At 44.6% G+C, this 21,110-nt stretch overlaps 1 protein-coding gene across 2 annotated transcripts in view; it reads right to left on the reverse strand.

Annotated features, from left to right (window-relative positions):
* MINPP1 (multiple inositol-polyphosphate phosphatase 1) overlaps positions 1–17,541 on the reverse strand; it is a 31,249-nt gene extending 13,708 nt beyond the window's left edge. Inside the window, exons 1-4 of one of the 2 annotated variants that reach the window (XM_028729677.2) lie at positions 16,585–17,541; positions 10,532–10,729; positions 7,050–7,147; positions 4,870–5,003 (exon numbers count right to left, since the gene is read on the reverse strand). In XM_028729677.2, coding sequence (XP_028585510.2) covers positions 4,870–5,003; positions 7,050–7,147; positions 10,532–10,729; positions 16,585–17,176 — 1,022 coding nt within the window. In that variant the 5' untranslated portion in view covers positions 17,177–17,541. The remainder of the gene's footprint in view (positions 1–4,869; positions 5,004–7,049; positions 7,148–10,531; positions 10,730–16,584) is intronic. The other variant, XM_028729676.2, reaches the window with a different exon arrangement.
* Between the last annotated feature and the right edge of the window lie 3,569 nt (positions 17,542–21,110).

The following is a 21,110-nucleotide window of genomic DNA, read 5'->3' on the forward strand; positions in this document are numbered from 1 at the left end:
GCCCAGCATGGGTTCCAGTTTGGTCTATGAGACCATTTTCCCCAAGCCACACCAACCTGCCCGACACCTGATATTATCTGTGATGTTAAGTGTGGAGCAGGTAGAGACGTGTTTGCCAACAATTAGGAGCCTTAGAGAGCATTCTCTATTGTTCCTTGACAAAGCAAGGCTTGCTGTCAGTGCAAATCAGCAAGTCTGCAGGCATCGGAGTTCCCATTGGACCCCATCTACCTGTCACGATGGCCCATGAGAGGAGGTGGGAGCTTTCAATATGGCCCCAGGAAAAGATTCCCCACCCTCTAGAGCAGTGTTCTTCAACCTTGGATCCATCCAGTTAGCCAGTGGTCAGGGATGTTGTCGTGGTCCAACGTTACCTGGGAACTGAAGGTTGAGGAACACTGTTCTCGAAGATGGACAGATGGTATGACTCAGAAGAAGGAAGGTGTATATACCCATAACCAGAGTACATAATCTCAACTTCAATCGTTGTTAAGTTTTGCTTGTAAAGCAATACTACGCAGGAAGACAAAAAATAGGCAGAAATTGGCACCAAGCTTATAAGGCAACGGTGACAGAACTCGGCACTCACAGCTCAACGCTGAATTCTCAAACCAACCCTAATGCTGCCCTCCCTACCCCCTGTTGGCCCGATGACAACCAAACAGCTCTGATCTGTGTACTGTTCTCAGTAAGGAAGAGAATGTAATGCATTATCTCTATTCGAACATCAGCTGCCAGCTGATAGCGTCTCAAAGGTCACTGGGTTTGCAGGTATAGTTGGACTAGATGAACCTTGGGATCCCTTCCAACTCTCCAATTCCAAGATTCCAACTATGAGGACTGCCATTGCTCCTTCTAAGTTTTCTTCAATTTCATTCTATAGCACGCAAGAGGACTAAAAACATGGCCGTGCCTTTGTAAAAATAAACAGAATCCACAACAGAAACGCAACCATTCACTTCAAAGGGCTTTGAAATGTTCAGTGTGCGTTGTTCAGAAGCTGAGGCTGTGGCTACGGTCCACCAAGTGGAGTCTTAACTTCCGGTAGGAATCAAATGAGAGAAGTTGTTCCTCAACCTCAGGATGGAGTTTTAAAAGTCACTGTGGTTGGGACAAGTCAATTTCTCCCCTAAACTTTTAGAGCTCTTAAAAATCTTTACAAGGTTATATAATTAAACATTCCATAAAGCCATTCCAAACAAAGCTAATCCCTAAACACACAAAGATTAATACACAGAGGAGCATATCTCATATAGGGTCAATAATAAGGCTGTCTTCTGATGTCAAATAGTGATCTCTCCCAGTCACTGAAGAGAATCTTTCTTTCTTTCTTTCTTTCTTTCTTTCTTTCTTTCTTTCTTTCTTTCTTCTCTCTCTCTCTCTCTCTCACACACACACACACACCTCCACTGATTCAAATAAATCCTTGGTCATAAGGTATTAATGAATCACAATGCTGAATAACCCAATTGAACTTCTGAACGTTTAAAAGTTGTGTAGAATAAGATTTAAGCACACAAAGTGTCTCTTATGCATGCATAGGATAGGCTGCACCTGCTGAAATTCCTCCCTCAGTTAAAAAGCACAGAGGCAGTGCTTTCCTTTGCATATGGTCACTCTATTAAGGCAGGGGTTAACCTTATAATAGGGGACGCGGGTGGCGCTGTGGGTTAAACCACAGAGCCTAGGACTTGCCAATCAGAAGGTCGGCGGTTCAAATCCCCGCGACGGGGTGAGCTCCTGTTGCTCGGTCCCAGCTCCTGCCAACCTAGCAGTTCGAAAGCATGTCATATGCAAGTAGATAAATAGGGACCGCTCCAGTGGGAAGGTAAATGGTGTTTCCGTGTGCTGCTCCGGTTCGCCAGAAGCGGCTTAGTCATGCTGGCCACATGACCCGGAAGCTGTCTGCGGACAAACGCCAGCTCCCTCGGCCTATAGAGCGAGATGAGCGCGCAACCCCAGAGTCGGTCACGACTGGACCTAATGGTCAGGGGTCCCTTTACCTAACCTTATAATAAACATATCATATAAAAATTAAAATTCTTAAGGGGGGGGGAAACAATTTACGAAGTGAGGAGGAAGAAATTATGAAGCAACTATGCATCTGCCTTGGATGCTTTGCTTGAGATTCCTGCATTGCAGGGGGCTAGACTAGATGACACTTGGGGTCCCTTCCAACTCTACAACTGTATGTTTCTATGTAGCTTAGTCCAGGCATAGGCAAACTCGGCCCTCCAGATGTTTTGGGACTACAACTCCCATCATCCCTGACCACTGGTCCTGTTAGCTAGGGATGATGGGAGTTTGCCTGTGCCTGGCTTAGTCAAATGTCTGGTCATATATGTATGTATGTATGTATGTATGTATGTATGTATGTATGTATGTATATATATGTGTGTGTGTGTGTGTGTGTGTATATATATATATATATATGAATGATACTGAATGGAATTGTGGAATAGGACATATCTAGAGATGGGCACTTCTCAAAATGTTACCGTCGCATGGAAGAAAATTAAGTTCTACCCCAAATTATAATAGAGTTTAAAGACTTCCAATGATTTCACAGTGTCTTTTAAACATTAATTCATGTTGTGGGAAAGAACTGTTTGCCTCTTGGTACTAGTAACGCTGATTAAATACTCTACTATTCCATACTAAGTACATTTTAATAGAAAAATGATAGATAAAAAAGTGGCTTGTTATTTTGAACGAGGTATGAGAATGCTTATCTTACATTAGCTCTGCATACATTATCTCATCTAGCTGCAGCTTTAATTGGGGATTAGTGGCTGGAAGTTAAACTTATCTACTCGATTCTAGGTGTCACATACGGCAAGTCACTTTGTCTCCCCGTGTCTCAACTCACCCTCCATAGAAGGCAACAGCTGCCCTCTGCTCCCTTGTCAGGATAAACAATGATCAGTATTCAGAAAAAGCTGGTAGGTGAAAGAGGCAATTAGGTACTTTAGTTTACTAAGCTTAGTTAAGAGAAACCTATTCAAAATTTAGATTAGCATCTTCTGTTTATACTGCCATCAACTGTTAGGAAAAGGAACAGCACCGTTTCACAGAGCTCCTAATTATATCAAATCTAGACACGATGCAGGCAATTCATAACTGGGATCTCCTGCAGCTTTTTGTTGTTTAACAATCAGCTGCCTACAGACTGCCACTATTTTTCAGGAGGGATTCAATAGCTTATGGATATTTAGGGCTAAACGATTTAAAGCACTCTGGTGCAACAAATCCATTTTTTAAAAAATTAAAAATGACTTATTGCAGTAAGGAAAGTGACAGGGAAGGGCCCTAAAAACTGGGATAATGTTTGATGGGAAGTCATATAGCCTTTCTGCAAACGAATCAAAACAAATGCTCACTAAAGAACGGACACCCATATGTTCTCCACTCATGTTAGAATATAAAAAGTTATAGTCATGTGTTTGATATCCAGGCATCCGGAAACAAACTGAAGGGAGGTTTTGCCACAGATCCAAACTGAAGTGGGAAATCAGTCTTAAGTGGGCTGCAAGCCAAATAAAATACCTGCTCATACACCTAACTGTGACCATAGCGGTTCAGTTGAATTTAAATGCAATAATAATAATAATAATAATAATAATAATAATAATAATAAATTTTATTTATACCCCGCCCTCCCTGGCTAGAGCCAGGCTCAGGGCAGCTAACACCAGTAAAATTACAATAAAAACATAATAGGAAAAAGAAAAAAACCAATGTAAAATACAAGTTAAAATATAATTTAAAATGCAGCTTCATTTTAGAAGTAGCCCATAGATCAAAACCATAAGGGGAGGGAAACATAAGGGTCAGACTGAGTCCAAACCAAAGGCCAGGTGGAACAGCTCTGTCTCGCAGGCCCTGCGGAAAGATGTCAAGTCCCACAGGGCCCTGGTCTCTTTTGACAGAGCGTTCCACCAAGTTGGGGCCAGTACTGAAAAGGCCCTGGCCCTAGTTGAGATCAATCTAACCACCTTGCGACTTGGGACCTCCAAAGTGTTGTCATTTGTGGACCTTAAGGTCCTCCGCGGGGCATGCCAGGAGAGGCGGTCCCGTAGAAGACACTTCTCTCAATAAATCATCCTCTTGTTTTGTAAGCATCTATATCTGACATTCAGGACTTTTCCCAGGCTACCCCCTCCTCCCTAGGCCAATTTCCCTGCTCTGTGGCCTCAAGTGTTTTATGGCTGGCTAGAATGAGTCCTTCAACTGCGATGCTTTGGGCTTTCCTGACTGTAGGAAGAGGCAGGGGTCTAGAAAAACTAGCCTACTGTACAAAGTTAACATTCAAACTTGTTGCTCTACCTCTTTTTGTCCCTGGAACGTAGCCCAGAAGGGAATGCAACCCTTGGGCTGAAAAAGGTTCCCCAACCCAGTGCCACATTCCCTGTCCCCTTCTTCCACCACCTGCTACACCAAAGCTTTTCAAATTGCATGTCGCACCACATTAGTGTGTTAGCTGCAGTGTGTGGGTGTGTCATGTGAACGCTCCCTGCACTCCTCCTGGGGCTGGAAAGGGGTTAGTTTAACCTTTGGTTAGCTGGTAAAACTGAATTACTGTGCAGCGAAATGATGCATGTCTAAAAAGTGTGTCACCAACATGAAAAGTTTGGAAAGCTCTGTGCCACACACACACACACACACACACACACACACACACATTTTGGTCTTTTAAAACATAAAACATAAACATAAAACAAAAAACATAAAAAGAATGCTTACATATATTGATTGTTCCACAAATAGCAGCTGTGGCACATTCAAGAAGGTGGAACCATTTTAGTGGCACCTAAAATGGGACCACGAAACAGAGTATGTGTTTTCCCACCACCACCAACAACTTTTTACCTTTTACTCTCTGTAACAGCCTGGTCCAAATGTTTGAAGATATCCTGCATAAGAATGCAGCTGGAGCGGCTGTTGATAGGATACCCATAAGCTCTCTTCCAGTACTGCTTCAGATCATTCAGATATTCAAGAACCTAGTATCACACACATTTAAAAGTTGTTACAGAGAAGGATTATTTTACACACAACAAGATATTTTAGTAAATTGCAGGCAGGCCATTCCAACGCACACAAACTTTCATATAAAAACTTTCATTAAACTTTCATTATTATTATTATTATAACTATTGGTACCTAACCCATCAATTTAGATAGATAACACGTTTTCCACCACAGGCAATGGGTTCTTACCTCTTCCCTCCCCACCACCATTGCAATCAGGAGCAAATGCTTTGGCAGAGACCTGCCTTTATAACACTGCAGTTACAGCCTCCCAGGGGCAAGCCAGGAACAGCAAACGGGAATGAGCACTGAAGTCTACAATTTAATAGGAATATGAGTGAAAAGGTAGGCAAAGGATTGTTTTCCTGCACAGGAGTGAAGTCAATAGGTGCAGCTAATGCTAAAGTCATTGGTTATGAGCTTTGTTAAAAGCAGATGCTACTTTTAGGAATTTAGAGTTCCTTAGAAAGAGAGTGAATATAGCCAATATATATGCATCTGTTATCCTAGGTGTCTACATGCAGATGCTCAGGGTGACAGGCTGGAAGGTTGGGCAGAGTAGGAGAGGGTATCAAACGAGAGCAGGAATATTAAATGACACTCTCCCAAACCAAACCGTGGTAGTACCATTTGTGCTAGCACTTGTCCTGCCGCAGTAGGTTGTTTTGGTCAAATTAAATCAGTGTTTCCCAAGCTTTTTTGGGCAAAGGCACACTTGTTTGATGAAAAAAATCTTGAGGCACACCACCATTACAGCCCCGTGACGTCAGCGCGCAGCGTCACGCCGGGAGGGACGCACGAGCTCCTTCTCCTGCTCGTTCAGGGCCGGGTCGCCGCCGTGAGGGAAGGGTGCCGGGGCGCTGCTGCTGCCGCCGACGCTCCCGGCAAGCATGGGCCCAGCTGAGGCGGCGGCGGCTGTTGTGGTGGTGGTGGCGATAGCGGGCGGAGGAGGGGGCGGCGGCGGGGCCGAGGTGGCCGGCGGCGGCGGGGGAGGCGGCGGCGGGTGGAGCAGGAGGGCGGCCGAGGCCGGTGAGGGAGTAGGGTTGCCCGGGGCTTGAGGAGCCGTCGCCGGGAGTTGCTGCTGCTGTTGTTGCTGCTGCTGCCCGGACATGCCGGCCTCCTCCTCGTCCGCTGTCTCGCGCTCCTCCCTTTTGCGCGCGCTGCCCCGCCGCCGCCCCATTGGCCGGGTCCTGTCAGCTGATCCTGTGTTATTTCCTGTGTGTGTGTGTGAGGGGAGAATGGAGAGAGAAACCTCGGCACCACCACCGCGGAGCCGCCCCCGGCTCGGAGCGGATCCTCGCCGCTGCCGCCCCGCCTCTCGCCGCCCGACTCGCCCGCCTCCCTCCCACGGCACACCAGGCAACGTCTCGCGGCACACTAAACACTGAATTAAATCATGTTAAGTGAGTGCCAGATTTCAGCTCATGGTTAGAATTCAAGTTTTCCTCATGGTAGACCACTGAAATTAATGGACTTAGCTGAGTAATGCTGATTAATTTCAGTGGCTCTAGGTAAAGGGACCCCTGACCATTAGGTCCAGTCGCGGATGACTCTGGAGTTGGCGCTCATCTTGCTTTATTGGCCGAGGGAGCCAGCGTACAGCTTCCGGGTCATGTGGCCAGCATGACTAAGCTGCTTCTGGCGAACCAGAGCAGCGCACGAAAACGCTGTTTACCTTCCCGCCAGAGCGGTACCTATTTATCTACTTGCACTTTGACGTGCTTTTGAACTGCTAGGTTGGCAGGAGCAGGGACAGACCAATGGGAGCTCACCCAATCGAGGGGATTCGAACCACCGACCTTCTGATCGGTAAGCCCTAGGCTCTGTGGTTTAGCCCACAGCGCCACCCACATCCCTTTCAGCGGCTCTACTCTTGCGTAAAAACTTGGTTGAATACTACCCACTATGTCCTATATAATTCTGTGAGACCGAATAATAGTTTTTTTCACAATACACTGCAACATTTAATTCTCCACTTCTTTAGTTAAGGGGGTTGCAGACGTGTACACAGTACCTACCTTGGCATCTTCTTCACTGAAGAGCGAACACCAGGGGGAGCTAATGTTTTTTATGGCCAGCTCAAATGAGCAAGTGAAAAATGCCACCTGAACCAAATCTGTTGTAAAGAAAAGCAACAGTTAGCAACACACCGACAGTACGTCAGGCAGGATGCCACAAGCCATCAATGAAATGTTTACGCAGAAAGGGCAACACACAAGGACCACGTCAGTGGTGAACGAAACACCCCTTAACAAAACCGCTATGAAGGTACGCAATAAAAAGAGATACGATCTGGGAACCAGGTCCTGTGTATAGAACAAGGCTAGGGAACCCTTTGTATGCTGAGAGTCGTATTTCCTCAGGGATAACATCTTGGGAAATGGATAACAAGCGTGGGCAAGGCCATGATTTTCTCTCGCTTCTGAACTCCTATCCTCCATACATCAATTAGGCTTTGGGGAAAAAAGCTTCCATTGGCAACAACAGAAGCCTTTTTCTAGTCTAATTACTGTGTCAAGGAGGGACAAAGAGGGATGAGACAGAATGGATCCAAAGGCACCAGGAGCTAGATCTAGCCTGCAGGCAAGAAATCCCCCTATTCCTGGCACAAACAGAGGGGTGACGTGCAAGAACTATGCTTGCAATTCCACAAATGGGTCCGTAGTCTTCTGCATCCCTGGAATCAATACATATAATACACTACAAACTATAAACAAAAAGAAATGAGCTAGTGAATGTGGGATTTTTATGTATTTCAAGCATGTTTTTAACATATGATATAAACACGGAACACATGGTGGGTATTAAATATTTGCAATGGAATTATTTGATTAGATTCGTATGAACAAGAACACATCAGTACCTGGAGTGTTTTATGCATGCATGTGCTTCTGAAAATATTCACAAACTTGTTCAAAAACTCAACTTAATTAAAATTGCAAACTGTATAAATATAAGCCTCGTTTTTAAGGCTGTTAGATGAAACTTAACATGGTAACCTTTCTACCATTGAAAGAATCATAATCATATATTCTGTAAAAAACCCAACATGCATCCTCTAAGTGAATACATATACTCAGACAACATCTTACTATCTGCTCTTGTTTCAATCACTTTTAGCAGGGTTATGATTAAAGTAACTAGAAATCATTGTTGCATGTACACTACAGGAAACTCAATATTCTTTAGTTAGTTCAGATGGTCAAGTGAAAAAGGACACCAGAACCCAATCTGTAGAAAAGGCAAGTGACAAATGAAACTGTCAAAACTGCATCTATGCACATTTAGTAACAGGATAATGCTTAGTTACACTCCGTAACAGGAGAGAGATGTTTCAGAAGTTTGAGTTACGGAAGTGTCAATACTATATCATATGACATTGACCTTCTTTACTACATTTATATTAGCATATCTTAGAGCTCCTCCTCCATCAATTATGGCTCAAAATCCCTTGCCTAATGAATTCAAGAGTGAGACAGAAAGGACTTTTTATGCTGCTAGAAAACTTGAATCAATGCACCTGTCTTTATCTATCACAAAGAAAAACAGGATAGAGTTGTTTGCAGTGGCTCTGGGGAGTAGTGAACTTTAATAATGATACTACCTATGTTCATCCGATAAAAGTATGTCTTTCCCCCACTTTTTGTGTTTGATTGGTGCTTAGTGATGTTCTGTTGTATTTTAAATGGAATGTTAACCACCTGAAATGCTTGATAGGAAGGATAAAATACTGTAGAATGAAATAATGCTTCCTGATTCAGTAAAAGGAGATCCATAATGCAAATAATTAATGAAAATGCACATCCAGATGCCCATTTCACTGTTCATCTGTGTCCCACTAAACTGGGTGCATGTGGGTTTTTAGTGCAGACCGGAATACCTAACGCCATCTGGATTCACAAAGTTATGCGGAATATCTATCACCAGTGCTTTTCTTCTAAATATATGCTTAGGGGTACTCTCAATTTCCTTCTCATATTGAAATACTGTCCCTCAATGAGGCCAAACTTAGATTCACAAAATGTTTAGGGGTATGCTTACCCCTGCGTCCCCCCCAGAAAAAAAGCACTATCACCATCTGGATCCATAAAGTTTGTACAACAACAGCAAGATGAGGACCTCTCTTTTCTCATGAAAATACTTTCTTCCTGGTAAAATCTAATAAAGTTAGCCTGTGGCCCAGGAAGGGGGGAAAGGTTGCCACAAAGAACTTGTACACGATAGTTGGTTTCTCATGCTTCTTACGTGTTTGACCACAAGCCAAAGCATTCCTTTAAGGTAAAGGTAAAGGTACTCCTGCCCGTACGGGCCAGTCGTGTCCAACTCTAGGGTTGTGCGCCCATCTCGTTTAAGAGGCCGGGGGCCAGCGCTGTCCGGAGACACTTCCGGGTCACGTGGCCAGCGTGACGAAGCTGCTCTGGCGAGCCAGCACACGGAAACACCGTTTACCTTCCCGCTATAAAGCGGTACCTATTTATCTACTTGCACTTAGGAGTGCTTTCGAACTGCTAGGTGGGCAGGAGCTGGGACCGAAGACGGGAGCTCACCCCGCTGCGGGGATTCGAACCGCCGACCATGCCCTAGGCACTGAGGTTTTACCCACAGCGCCACCCTGAAGCATTCCTTTAGGCAGCCCCAAACATCTGCATGTACCCAGGAGAAACAGACTTACAAAGAAAACCAACCACAAGCATCCTTCCTCTATGCTTCACCACCAGCTGTTCTTTAAACAACTTTGGCAGCAGTCAGTTGTGGGTAGATATCAGCTGGGCACAGAGAACTAGTTGTACATTTCTTCTAGGCATAATTTTGGAAAAGTTGCAGCTCTTGTGGTAGATAGTTTTAGTTGCTCTTCCTACAGAGGTTCTTGAAAAGGTGCCGACACCAGTAGCTTGTGCCACACACCAAAATAAAGCTTATTAAAAGACAATGTTGATAATGGCTCGTGACATGGATATTGTTAGTTACTAGCTACAGAGCTTGCTGGTAGTGGATGTTTCGCAGTTAAAAAAGAAAAAGCACTGTAGCAGTGAAATAGGCATGTGTGCACCATTACCTGAAAACCGCATGCAAGAGTTGATAGGCCATTTCCTTTCTGCATTCCGCACTTCATCGTACAAATTTCCCCAAGCATCTTCAATACTTCTAAGAGTGTGTCTCAATGGAGCACGACTGTCTGCTCTCTCCAGGCTACCACAGAAACATGAACTAGGCTTCAGTTTTCGCTCTGCGTGGCACAAGTGTGCATCTCTGCACTTGTGAGAGTCATACAATGCATGCAGCTGAGATACTTTAACGTATGTGAACCAGTCCCTAAGAGCGATGAAAATGAAAACAAGGGACTGGGGCGGGGGGGAGGGGAAGGTAAATATTTTATGTCCTCCAGTCAGGTTCAACAGAAGTTAACCTTTAAAGCTTTTCCAATAGATGTTTATGTTTACTGCTTATTTGCTCTTCATAATAACTGAGAACAGGTAGGAAGCTGATAAAAGAACATTACCTGCGTTTAAGTCATTCACTGGTAGACACAAGGTGTTTGCAATTTCCCCCACTACTTCCTTCATCTCAGGACCTTCCTTGAAGGCATCCAGCTCGTGCATAGCTGTATCATTGTCTTCTATATCTTTAACAAATCTTTCACATAGATCAAAAAACCTCATCAGTTTGTCGTTGGTTTCAATTCCTTCTGTCGTCGTGGCTGAAAATGAAAGGGCAAAAGGTTATTAAATGTCATAAGTTGCTTTAAAATGGAATATAAATTCACAAAAGCAAGCACGTTGCAAAATACACACTCTTAAAACTGAATAATCTTCTGTCAAACACTGAGTTAAAGGTAGTTGCTTCAAGCAACTTTTATATAAAGCATTTTGCACAGAATTTCTCAAAAGGGTTCTGAAACCAAGGGTTCTGTGAAATCCTCTATCAACATAAAACCTTGCTAAAAGTAAACTGGACAAATGGTTTGCGGAAAGAATATTGTGAGCTTGATTCTAGAAAGAATGGACTATAAAGTCACGTCACCACAGGCAATGGCCTGCCTGACACTATTCAGGGTCTCACTAAAATCAACCATCTGAATGATCCTGGACCGCCCTTATTTTATCCTTTCCAAATACTGAGCTCTGCACTTTCCCTAGTTCATAAAATTATGATTATCTTCCCAGTAACTACCACCCCTCACTTCCGGGCACTTGGAACTTAAGGAAGTGATTTTGCTCAGTGCCCTTTAGAACATCCATTGTTCCTTATCTCCCAACTTTGTGCTACAGCTCATTAGCATTCTGAGTGCCCCTACCTGAAAGCCCAGTACAAAAATCTGAGACTGATCTTCCTCTCCCCCAGTTCCTACATATAAACAGAATACACTACCCCGGAATGTTTCATGTGTTTCAACATGCCTATCTTCTGTGTAACAATTAATATGAAAATCTCATGTAAATTTAACCTACTCTGACATCAATCACACTGGTTTTTCAATCTGTTGGTTGCAGTTCTCAGTATGCACTGTTTTTATCATGAGCGAGGAACAAATGGCCCAAACACTGAATATGACCCAAGGAGCCTTTGGTTCAAGATTAATTTTAATCTTTGGTTCAAGATTAATTTTAACTGCTGGCATACTCAGTACTATCCACTTACCAACAGTGTGTCTTATGTTATTTGTTTATTTAACACGATTAGTGTATCGCTTAATCATTGAAGTGATTTACATAAAATATTTTCACTTTATTTATTCATTTTAAATTTCCTTAATATTACTAAAATTTGTATGTTTAAATATACTGCAATATATTTCATACCTGAAATGTCTTAAATGCCAACGTTTTCAATCTATACTGAGTATCATGTTAGTTCCTATGCAAGCATATCTGCCATGTATTATCAGTAGTAAGTGCTATCTCTGTACAGGACGTGTCATTTCATACAATAACAAAAGCAAATGCATGCACAAATGTTTTTGAAAATCCAGCCTAACCAGGGTGCCGGGGGGAGAGTGAAGCTAACTTTCGAGGATCAAGGTTAGAGAATGATAGTTATACACCTCAGCTTAATTTCTGTTGTGGAATAAGATTTAATCTAAAGGTTCTGTGGGATAGTGGCCCGTGTAATGTGCAGGAATTCTGTGATTTGTTAAATAATCCTCAAAAAGTAAAATGGGAAAGTATGGCTTTTGGAAAAACAGCTTGAGTAAGCAAAAGATCACTAAAAAAATCTGGCTTTACTTCTACCAGACTCTGAACTAGTCCAAAATCCATCCAATTCAGCCTATTGTTCCATACAACAGTTGCTTCTGGGAAGCTCATAAAACAGGACACAGACATGCTGACCCTCTTTATCCACAGCTTCTGATATTCTAAGCTACTGCAAGTTCTGAACTTGCAGTTTCCATTAACTTACTTAGCATAGCAAATAGATATTGATAAATGTAGAGGGGGGGGGGGAATGTCAATTTAAGGATGAATAAAAACATTTAAGGAAAGCTAGGAAATAATTCATAATTTGCCAGTTCTGTTCCGGAAGAATAAACAGAACCTATAAGGCATTTTATGAAAAAATAAAATAGAAATGCTTGCTATTATGAACACAAGGAAAAAGAACAGATGTTCCTGCTCATAATTGTTGCTGGTTTCTATCAGGAGCCAATGTAGGAGTGTGCCTTCAAGGATAAAGTCGAACTGTTGGGAGAGATACAGCGTCTGCTGTGGCTGTAGAGACCAATAAGGGAGAGACATGTTTTATTGCAACTGGGGAAGATGAAGGAGTCTGGCTGCACTGATGCAGGTGTAGTATGGCGTTTCTTCTGTCTGCGTTCTTCCGAGTGATCATTCATCCTCTGGTCTCTGCTGTAAATGCACAACCTGTCTGTCTTTCTCCAGGCACTCCAATCATCTGCAAGGGATTCCCATACAACGGGACTGATGTTGCCAGTCTTTGTGTCATGTTGGCAGCCATCTTTGTAATGCAGACTTGGTCTGCCAAGAGGCCTAGTGACAGCTCCCTTTTGGTGATCCTGCCATCTTCCATTCTGTGTACATGACCAAGTCAGCAGAGATGTCACTGAGACAGAATGTGGGCTTGGGAGAACACACCTTTATTTGAGACTCTGTCCAAAATCTACCTGATGCAATGCATATGGAAGGCATTGAGGCATCACTCCTGGTGGGTATAAGTTACCCATGAACTTACTTCCATAAAGCAGCCTGCTCAACACACAAGCCCAATAGACTTTCATCTTGGCATTGGTTGTTAGCATCACATTCTCCCATACCCTTTTGCAGAGGGAAACCATTGGCCTTGCCAATGTGCTTGTCCAGCTCAGCATCGATGGAAAGGTTGCTGATTATGGTGGAGCCCAGGTAGATAAAATTGTCTACCACCTTAATGCTGATGCTCGAGTGCTGGTAACATCTTGACTGAAGATGTTGATCTTCATCAGGGTGTGGTGAGGCCAAACTCCATGCGAGCTTGGACAAAACTGTTGACGAGTCTTTTCAGAGCTTGCTTAAGAGTGTGCTGTCAAGGCTGCATCATCTGCAAACAACATTTCGCAGACAAGAACCCGCCACACTTTTGTCTTGGTGTGGAGACATGTCAGGCTGAACAGACCTCCACCTTGAATGGTGATCATTAGGCCAGACACTCCTGAGCAGACCTTGTTTCTTCCAATAAACAATTAATGTCACTAGACTTACTCTGTGTGATTTATTCCTGGCATCTGCTTCTGACACTGTCGTGACACATGTCTTGTGGCATGGATCCTTGAAGGGAAGCTTTGCTTCTACACATGAGTACAAACATCTAAGCTGAAGCATTCCTTTCTCACCCATCCCAGAATGTTCTGTCCACATTGAGTTCATGAAACATCATATCCTGACCTGTTCTTAATGCATGGTGGACCACATCTATGGAATACAATAGTTATGCCCTGTTAGGTTTTGCTATATCAATCATTAGTTAAGGAGGTTTTCATGCCTGTCCAATTCCGTGTTCCCTGTGTTCCCTTTCCCAACCTTTCTTCTATTGGTGATTAATGCCTATATGTAATCTTTGCTTTGTACTTGTGTTAACCAAGCAGCAACCAGCACATGCGTGGCAGTGCATGTAATGTTCAATAAAAGAGACTCCTCGAGACTTGCTCGAGAGGTGCCTCCCAGATGACACTTGCCATTCGTCTGTCGTTTATTCCAACCCAACAGATCCTTGTTTTCAACACTGCAAGAGAAGGCTGTGGAGGTGTGTTATGAGGGAGAAACTGAGGCCGGCTTTCAGCACTTCTGATGGGATTCTGACCTGTCCTGGGGCTTTACCACATGCCTGAGAGTTGATGGCATTCCTCAGCTTGCCAAGGGCAGGAGAGGAACCTAGCTCTGCTGTCAAGTGTCTGGGTGTTGAAAACTGTTGTGTCAGATAATTGTTGTTTTCCTGTGAGTATAACTCTTAATAGTGCCCTGCTTCACCTGCTTGCTGCTGTAATAATCTCTCCAGAAAAGGTTTTCAGTGGTGCAGTTTTCCTTACTATTGGTCCAAAGGCTGCCTTCATGCCTTCAAACATTTTGTAAGTGTTAAACCACAACAAAAAAGGCTGGTATTTAAGTTAGCTGTGCAGTGAGCAGGAATGATGTTAGATAAGCACATTAACTATGATTTGAAAGTTCTGGCCAGGTCTTCTTTTTTTAGGAGAGGGACCAGTACCACACACGGAGGGGGCCAAAAGCAACCTTTATCAAGAGAAAAGGGCTGGGATTGGGGCATCTTAAATGATTATCCAACCCCCTAAATTCAATCAGGGTTTAGAACCAGTTTTGGCACAGAAAGAGGAGAGAGACAGGGGAGATGTGCCCCTGTTAATTCTCCTCAACCTCTCATCAGCTTTCAATACCATCAACCATGAAATCCTTCTGGAGCAGCTGTCCAAGTTAGGGGTCGGTGATGCTGCTTTGCAATGGTTCCAGTCCTACTTGGACCATCATTTCCAGTGCATGATGCTTAGGGTATTGCTGTACAGCCCCATGGAGACTTCAATGTGGAGTTCCTCAGGGTTCGATTTCATTCACCCTGCTGTTTACCTGAAACTGCTGAGTGGCGTTGTCTGGCATTTTGGAGTATGTTGTCAGCAATATGTTCATGGCACACAGCTCTGCTTCTCATTTACACCTGCAGGGTGTGGTAGTGGATGTGCTGGATTGATGTCTTTCCACGGTAATGGACTCGGTGAGAGACAATAAACTGAAGCTCAATCCAGATAAGAACGAGACACTGTTAGTGGGTAGTTCCCTAGAACCGATGGATGGGAGGTTGCCTGCTCTTGATGGGGTTACACACTCCCTCTGAAGGAGCAGGTATGCAACTTGCGGGTATTTCTGGATCCTTTGCTGTCGCTTGAGGCTCAGGTGGCCTTGGTGGCACAAAGTGTCTTCCATCCGCTTCAGCTGGTGGCCCAGGGACAGGGATAACCTAACTTCTGTTGTCTATGCTCTGGCAACCTCTAGGTTAGATTACTACAACATATTATCTGTGGGGCTCACATTTGGCAGCCAGGTTGCTCATCAGGGCAAGACCATTTGAACATATAACACCAATCCTGGCCCAAATGCACTGGCTGCCAATTAGTTTCCGGCCCAATTCAAATTGCAGGTTTTGACCTATAAAGCCTTAAACGGTTCAAAACTGCAATACCTCCAGGGCTGCCTCTCCCCATTTGAACTGACCCAGACCCTGCGATCAACACTGCAGGACTTTTCCATGAGAGTCCCAGAAGGGGGCAACACAAGAAGGTGCCTTTTATGCAGTGCCTCCCAACTTACAGAATGCTTTCTCCAGAAAATATTGCCTGGCTCCATGATTATATATATTCAGACGCCAGCCTGGAATTGCCAGGCAAAACCTTTCCTCTATAACTAGGCCTTTAACTATCTGTGTGGCCTTTTAGAAGTGGATGGGGTGTGTTTTAATTTAATTATTTTCCTCTTGGTTTTAATGTATCTGCTTCGGGAGGGGGGTGTCTCATATTGCAAACCTAGGCTTCTCTACTGACAATCCTGTCCTACTGAATTCAATGATGACACTTAATCCCAGGCGCCAAACTGCTTTCACGTGGTGCATTTCATTTTGATGCTTTTTCTTTGCCTAAAATGCCTAATACATGCAAATAATAATAATAATAATAATAATAATAATAATAATAGTAAGTGGGGTACATTATTGCTGCCTTGGGGTCTTTAAATGGTCCTGACCTCTGCACCTACACCCCGTAGTGCCATCACCTATCATGGGTATAGCTGGGGGTAGGAAGCAGGGGTGCAGTCACCCCTCCAAATACTTAACTGAAAGTAGCAATTGTAGAATCACTCTTGGGGTAAAAAGAAAGTGATAAAAAAACCTGTTGTTGAGACATTTCATTCGGAAACTGCTGGACAAAGCCAAACAGAGGACGATGACAGGTGGGTGTCCCCGCCCTCACTAACATAAATCCTAGCTACGCCCATGCAGGTTATAATGAAGCAGAGAATGGACGGCTTGCTGGGAGTGGGAAGGATGCGGGGTTACTCTCACCGTGCTTTTGGGACGTGCCCTGCCGCTGGCCGTCGAGCGCCTGCCGGAGCCCTTCGCGGAAGGCGGCGGCGCTGTCCAGGCACCGGTGCTTGGAGCTGCTGACGAAGGCGAAGCGTCGGTTCCGGGCCAGGAGGCTGGGGAAGCGGCGGGCGAGGCGCCTGGCCAGCATCTCCATGTCGCGGCGCCCCCGAGGGGCCAGCTTGCCGTCCATGTCCGGCCGGAGCCACATGGTCCAGCGCGCCAGGCGGGAGGCGGCGCTGGCGTTGCATTTCCCGGCGTTTCCCTGGACGAGTCCGTGGAGGCGGCCCAGCTTCTGGATCTGCTTGCGCGTCGGGAAGCGGGTGCCGTGGCGGAAGACGGCGCCGAGCTGCAGCGGGGCGCAGGAAGCCGGCGGCAGCGGGAAGCCCGGCTGCGGCGGCCCGAGAGACAGCGGGTCCCGCAGGAGCTCCGGGTGCAGCTCCTCGTAACGGGACTTGGTGCCGAAGTAGGGGCTCAGCCTCTCGGCCGCCGCCTCCCCCTCGGCGAGCCCCGGCGCCAGGAGAAGGAGCAGCGGCAGCAGCAGCAGCAAGAGGCAGCCGTCGGGGCGCAGCATGAGAGCGGCAGGGAAGCGGCTGTTCTCCTAAGCGCGGTGCCCGGACCGCATCCCCGGTGTAAAGCGCGAAGCCCACGCAGGAAGTCGAGCCACAGCGGCCTCCCCTCCGCGCTTTGGCTTTTCCTTTCCGCTGATTGGTCGGCGACTCCCCTCCCACTTTCTGCTTGCCCTCACCCAAAATGGCCACCTCACCGCATGACTTCTAAACGCTTTAAGCCACTGGCGCCCTCAAGCAAGATGGCGGTTGTTGCTCCCCCGTTCTCCCCGCCTTCCTATATATACAACAGTGCCCAGCCCTAAGTGGCGTTCATCCTCCTCAGGGAGCTGCTGAGAGAGGCTGAGGAAGCCTGACAGGGTCTTCCCAAAGCGACAGGGCAGCTGAACAGAAACAAGCGCCCTTCTATCACTATCATGTATTCTTCCCTTTCCCTTGTTCCCTCAAGTCCATTCAGCGCATTGGGAAGGCGGAATAAATGTGCAAAATAAGCACACGACCATATATCTTTGTTGTTGTTTAGTCGTGTCCAACTCTTCGTGACCCCATGGACCAGAGCACGCCAGGCACTCCTGTCTCCCACTGCCTCCCGCAGTTTGGTCAAACTCATGTTAGTGTCTTCGAGAATATTATCCAACCATCTCGTCCTCTGTCATCCCCTTCTCCTTGTGCCCTCAATCTTTCTCAACATCAGGGTCTTTTCCAGGGAGTCTTCTCTTCTAATGAGGTGGCCAAAGTATTGGAACCTCGGCTTCACGATCTGTCTTTTCAGTGAGCACATCCATTACCTTAAGAATGGATAGGTTTGATCTTCTTGCAGTCCATGGGACTCTCAAGAGTCTCCTCCAGCACCGTAATTCAAAAGCATCAATTCTTCGGCGATCAGCCTTCTTTATGAGGGTCTTTTCAGAAATACTCAAACAACAAAACAATGCTGCTGCGGATCCCAGTTATTATAAGGCTGCTTTGACTGCAGGTTGAATGGACTTTGGGTGATGCCAACGCTGTTATTTTAGATATGTTTAGACTCCCCACCCCCGTGGCTCAAAGTAGCCTTGTGCTCATATGAAGCTGGGGTCAAGGCTGAGTGAGTGGTTAACAACAACCTTGCAATGCAGTCCAGTCCTGTGCAGGGAGCTGAGATTCTCACCCCTCCAGAGAGGGGAGAGCTGCTCTTTATGAATATTCTAGATCCTGCTATACCTCAGCCACACTCCTGCAAAAAAACAAAAGAACAAAAAAACCACCTTGGGGAGGGAAGAGGGGAAACTGTATATTGAGCATATGCTAAATTTCTGCATCCAAGCTACAAGATTCCAAAACAACAACAATGTGCAGTGATTCATACCCATTGATGAGAGACTTCTCCCACAGAGAGCAGGGGAAATACTGAGGCTATCTAATAAGCAGAGTGCCAGCTCATAGAAACTAACCAGATTGCTGTTATTAGCAGGCCACAAACAGATTATTAAGCATTGCAAACATCCCTCCCTGGGATCTTGCAATCAATGGATAATTTACATACAAGGCGGATAATAAGCATGGAAAAACTAACGTCAGTGTTTAAAAATAGAACCAGAAAAGCCAGATGAAGTCTGGCTAGCACCCTGAGTGGGATGCTTCAAATAAAGAGTTGTAATGTGATACCACAGATAGAACATGCATTTATGTCTCAGTGCAATTGTCTCTCTTTAAGTTGTCAAATAGCGTGCCCAGCAAACTAGGTATCATGTCAAGGTACTCAAAAGACTGCCTTGTGCAACGTGATTCTGTCTTTCCGCTCAGGTCTTTGGCAGAGGCCATCGTCCGCCTCCTACCACAAACTGAGGTTGGTGAGGACATAGCAAGGCCTTTTCCATTGTGGCACCCAGGCTTTTGTGCCCAGGGAGGCCTGGCTGACCCCATCATTGGTGGTGTTTTCATGCCGTTAGACAAACACTTTTATTTTACCATGTTTTCACCCAGAGCAGAGATGGGGAACCTGTGGCTTTTCAGACACTGTTGGACTACAGCTCCCATCAACCCTGACCATTGCTTAGAGATCTCTGAGTGACAGATCTCTGAGTGAGTTGCTGTTATTTAACATTAGCAGCAAGAAACTTACACCCCACTGCCCCATAATTGACACTGCTGAAATGAAGAAAGCTCAGGTGGGGATTGGTTAACCAAGGGAGGCGTTTGTGTGGGAAGAGTGTAAGCTCCATTCAGTTTTTTAGAAAACAAACAAACCATGGCCCTTCAAATTCCTTAATTCTTGGCCTCAGAATTCTTTAATTTGAAGTGTTACACCAGGCTCCAGCTGGTGGAGCGGGATTTTAGTTTTAAAAAACCACACTCCAAAACAACAAAGTAGATCCCAGAGACCTAATGTCTGAATGACTCTGCTCTATGAAAACACAGTGAGAGGACCCAATACAGTCCTGAGATGCTCTGCCACACACTCCTACAGTGGAGCTTCTGTTTTTGTGTGAGGAAAGAAGGTGGTGGCTGTTTTCTTCTCCGTGATCTTTTATGGTTTATGGTATTTCTATTCTCTCTCAGATCATCAACTTTCTCCGTCTTCCCTTTCCTTCAGCAGTTCCTATAATAAATGCTCTTTTTTGGGGGGGATGCAGGGGCACACGTACCCCTAAACATTTTGTGAATGTAAGTTTGGCCTCATTGAGGGGCAATATTTAAATATGGGTAGGAAAATGAGAGTACCCCTAAACATTTTTTTAAAGAAAAAAAGCACTGCCTATAATGGTGAAAAAAGTGCCGTGTTCCAGGCATCCTAGAGGAAGTTACTTCACCCACGGCTACAGAAATATTGCAATTTGATAAAATAACAGAGAAAATATGTGCTGAGCAATTAAAAACCAAAACCAATAAAAAGCATGATCCCATGTGTCTTTCTTTGAAACATAAGGTTCTTAAAAAAAAAAAAAATCACTCAGATCTCCCTTCATCAAAAGTACTAAGACTGCAATCCATATGCTCTCTTATTTGGAAGCAAGTGAAATGGAAATAAAAGCAGCAAGAAAACATCAAAGAAAAATAACATTTCCCCTTTCATATGCAAGAAGAGCTATTAGTTTTGTGTTTCCTCTTTTTTTGAGCTTCCCTAAAGGTGGGCCCTGTCCTTTTGGACTTTATGATGGTGTATTGCATTTGTGTTTTTCTATGATGTTGTTTTTAGTGGCTTATATGGCTGGTTTTATTGTACATTTGGGATTTATTGGAGACTGTGTAGAGATTTTTAATAAGAGGTTTAGAAATGGTCTTAAACAAACAAACAAACAAACAAACAAACAAACAAACAAACACTCAGTACAAATACAAGAAGAGTTTCTTGTGCTGAGGACCTGGTGAGTGACGGTGATAGAAGAAGAGAATGACTCTAATCCTACACTTTTCACTAAATATGTAAAGTGGCTCACACCATTTGGAAGGGGTTTCAGATACTGAACTTGAGGGTGAAGAACTGTGAGACAAATCCCAGTACCAAACATACTTTTCCTTAAAAACTACAGAGCAGCTCCCTTTTAATAGTTTTGTTCAAACACATGCGAGTCAGTGACTGAGAAAGGCACACCTTTAATTAGTGCAGACAGGGAAGCAAACAGAAGATGTTAGGAAGAAATAGGAGGTATTCACAAATACATCACCACTGTGTACTCTGAAAGAAGTTGCAACATCAGCAAAGCAAAGGTAGCATTTCTGGCAGAAGGAAAGTTTGATCATCTGTTTTGAGTCCACGTGGCTCTGAGTCATGTCTCTTTCCTATTCAGTCTGTGGTGTTGGGTAATCTTTGCATTTATAAAATGAAATAATGAACAGATCATCACATTTCTTTCCCTGTAACTCTGAATGAAGGGCAAGCGCTGAACAAATACATGCAGATTTGTGCACAAATGTTTTGGAAGCATCTGGGCTTGGTGTGTTACAATTCCAAGGAAT

This window comes from Podarcis muralis, chromosome 6, assembly GCF_964188315.1.
Source record: "Podarcis muralis chromosome 6, rPodMur119.hap1.1, whole genome shotgun sequence".
Taxonomy (NCBI): Eukaryota; Metazoa; Chordata; class Lepidosauria; order Squamata; family Lacertidae; genus Podarcis; species Podarcis muralis.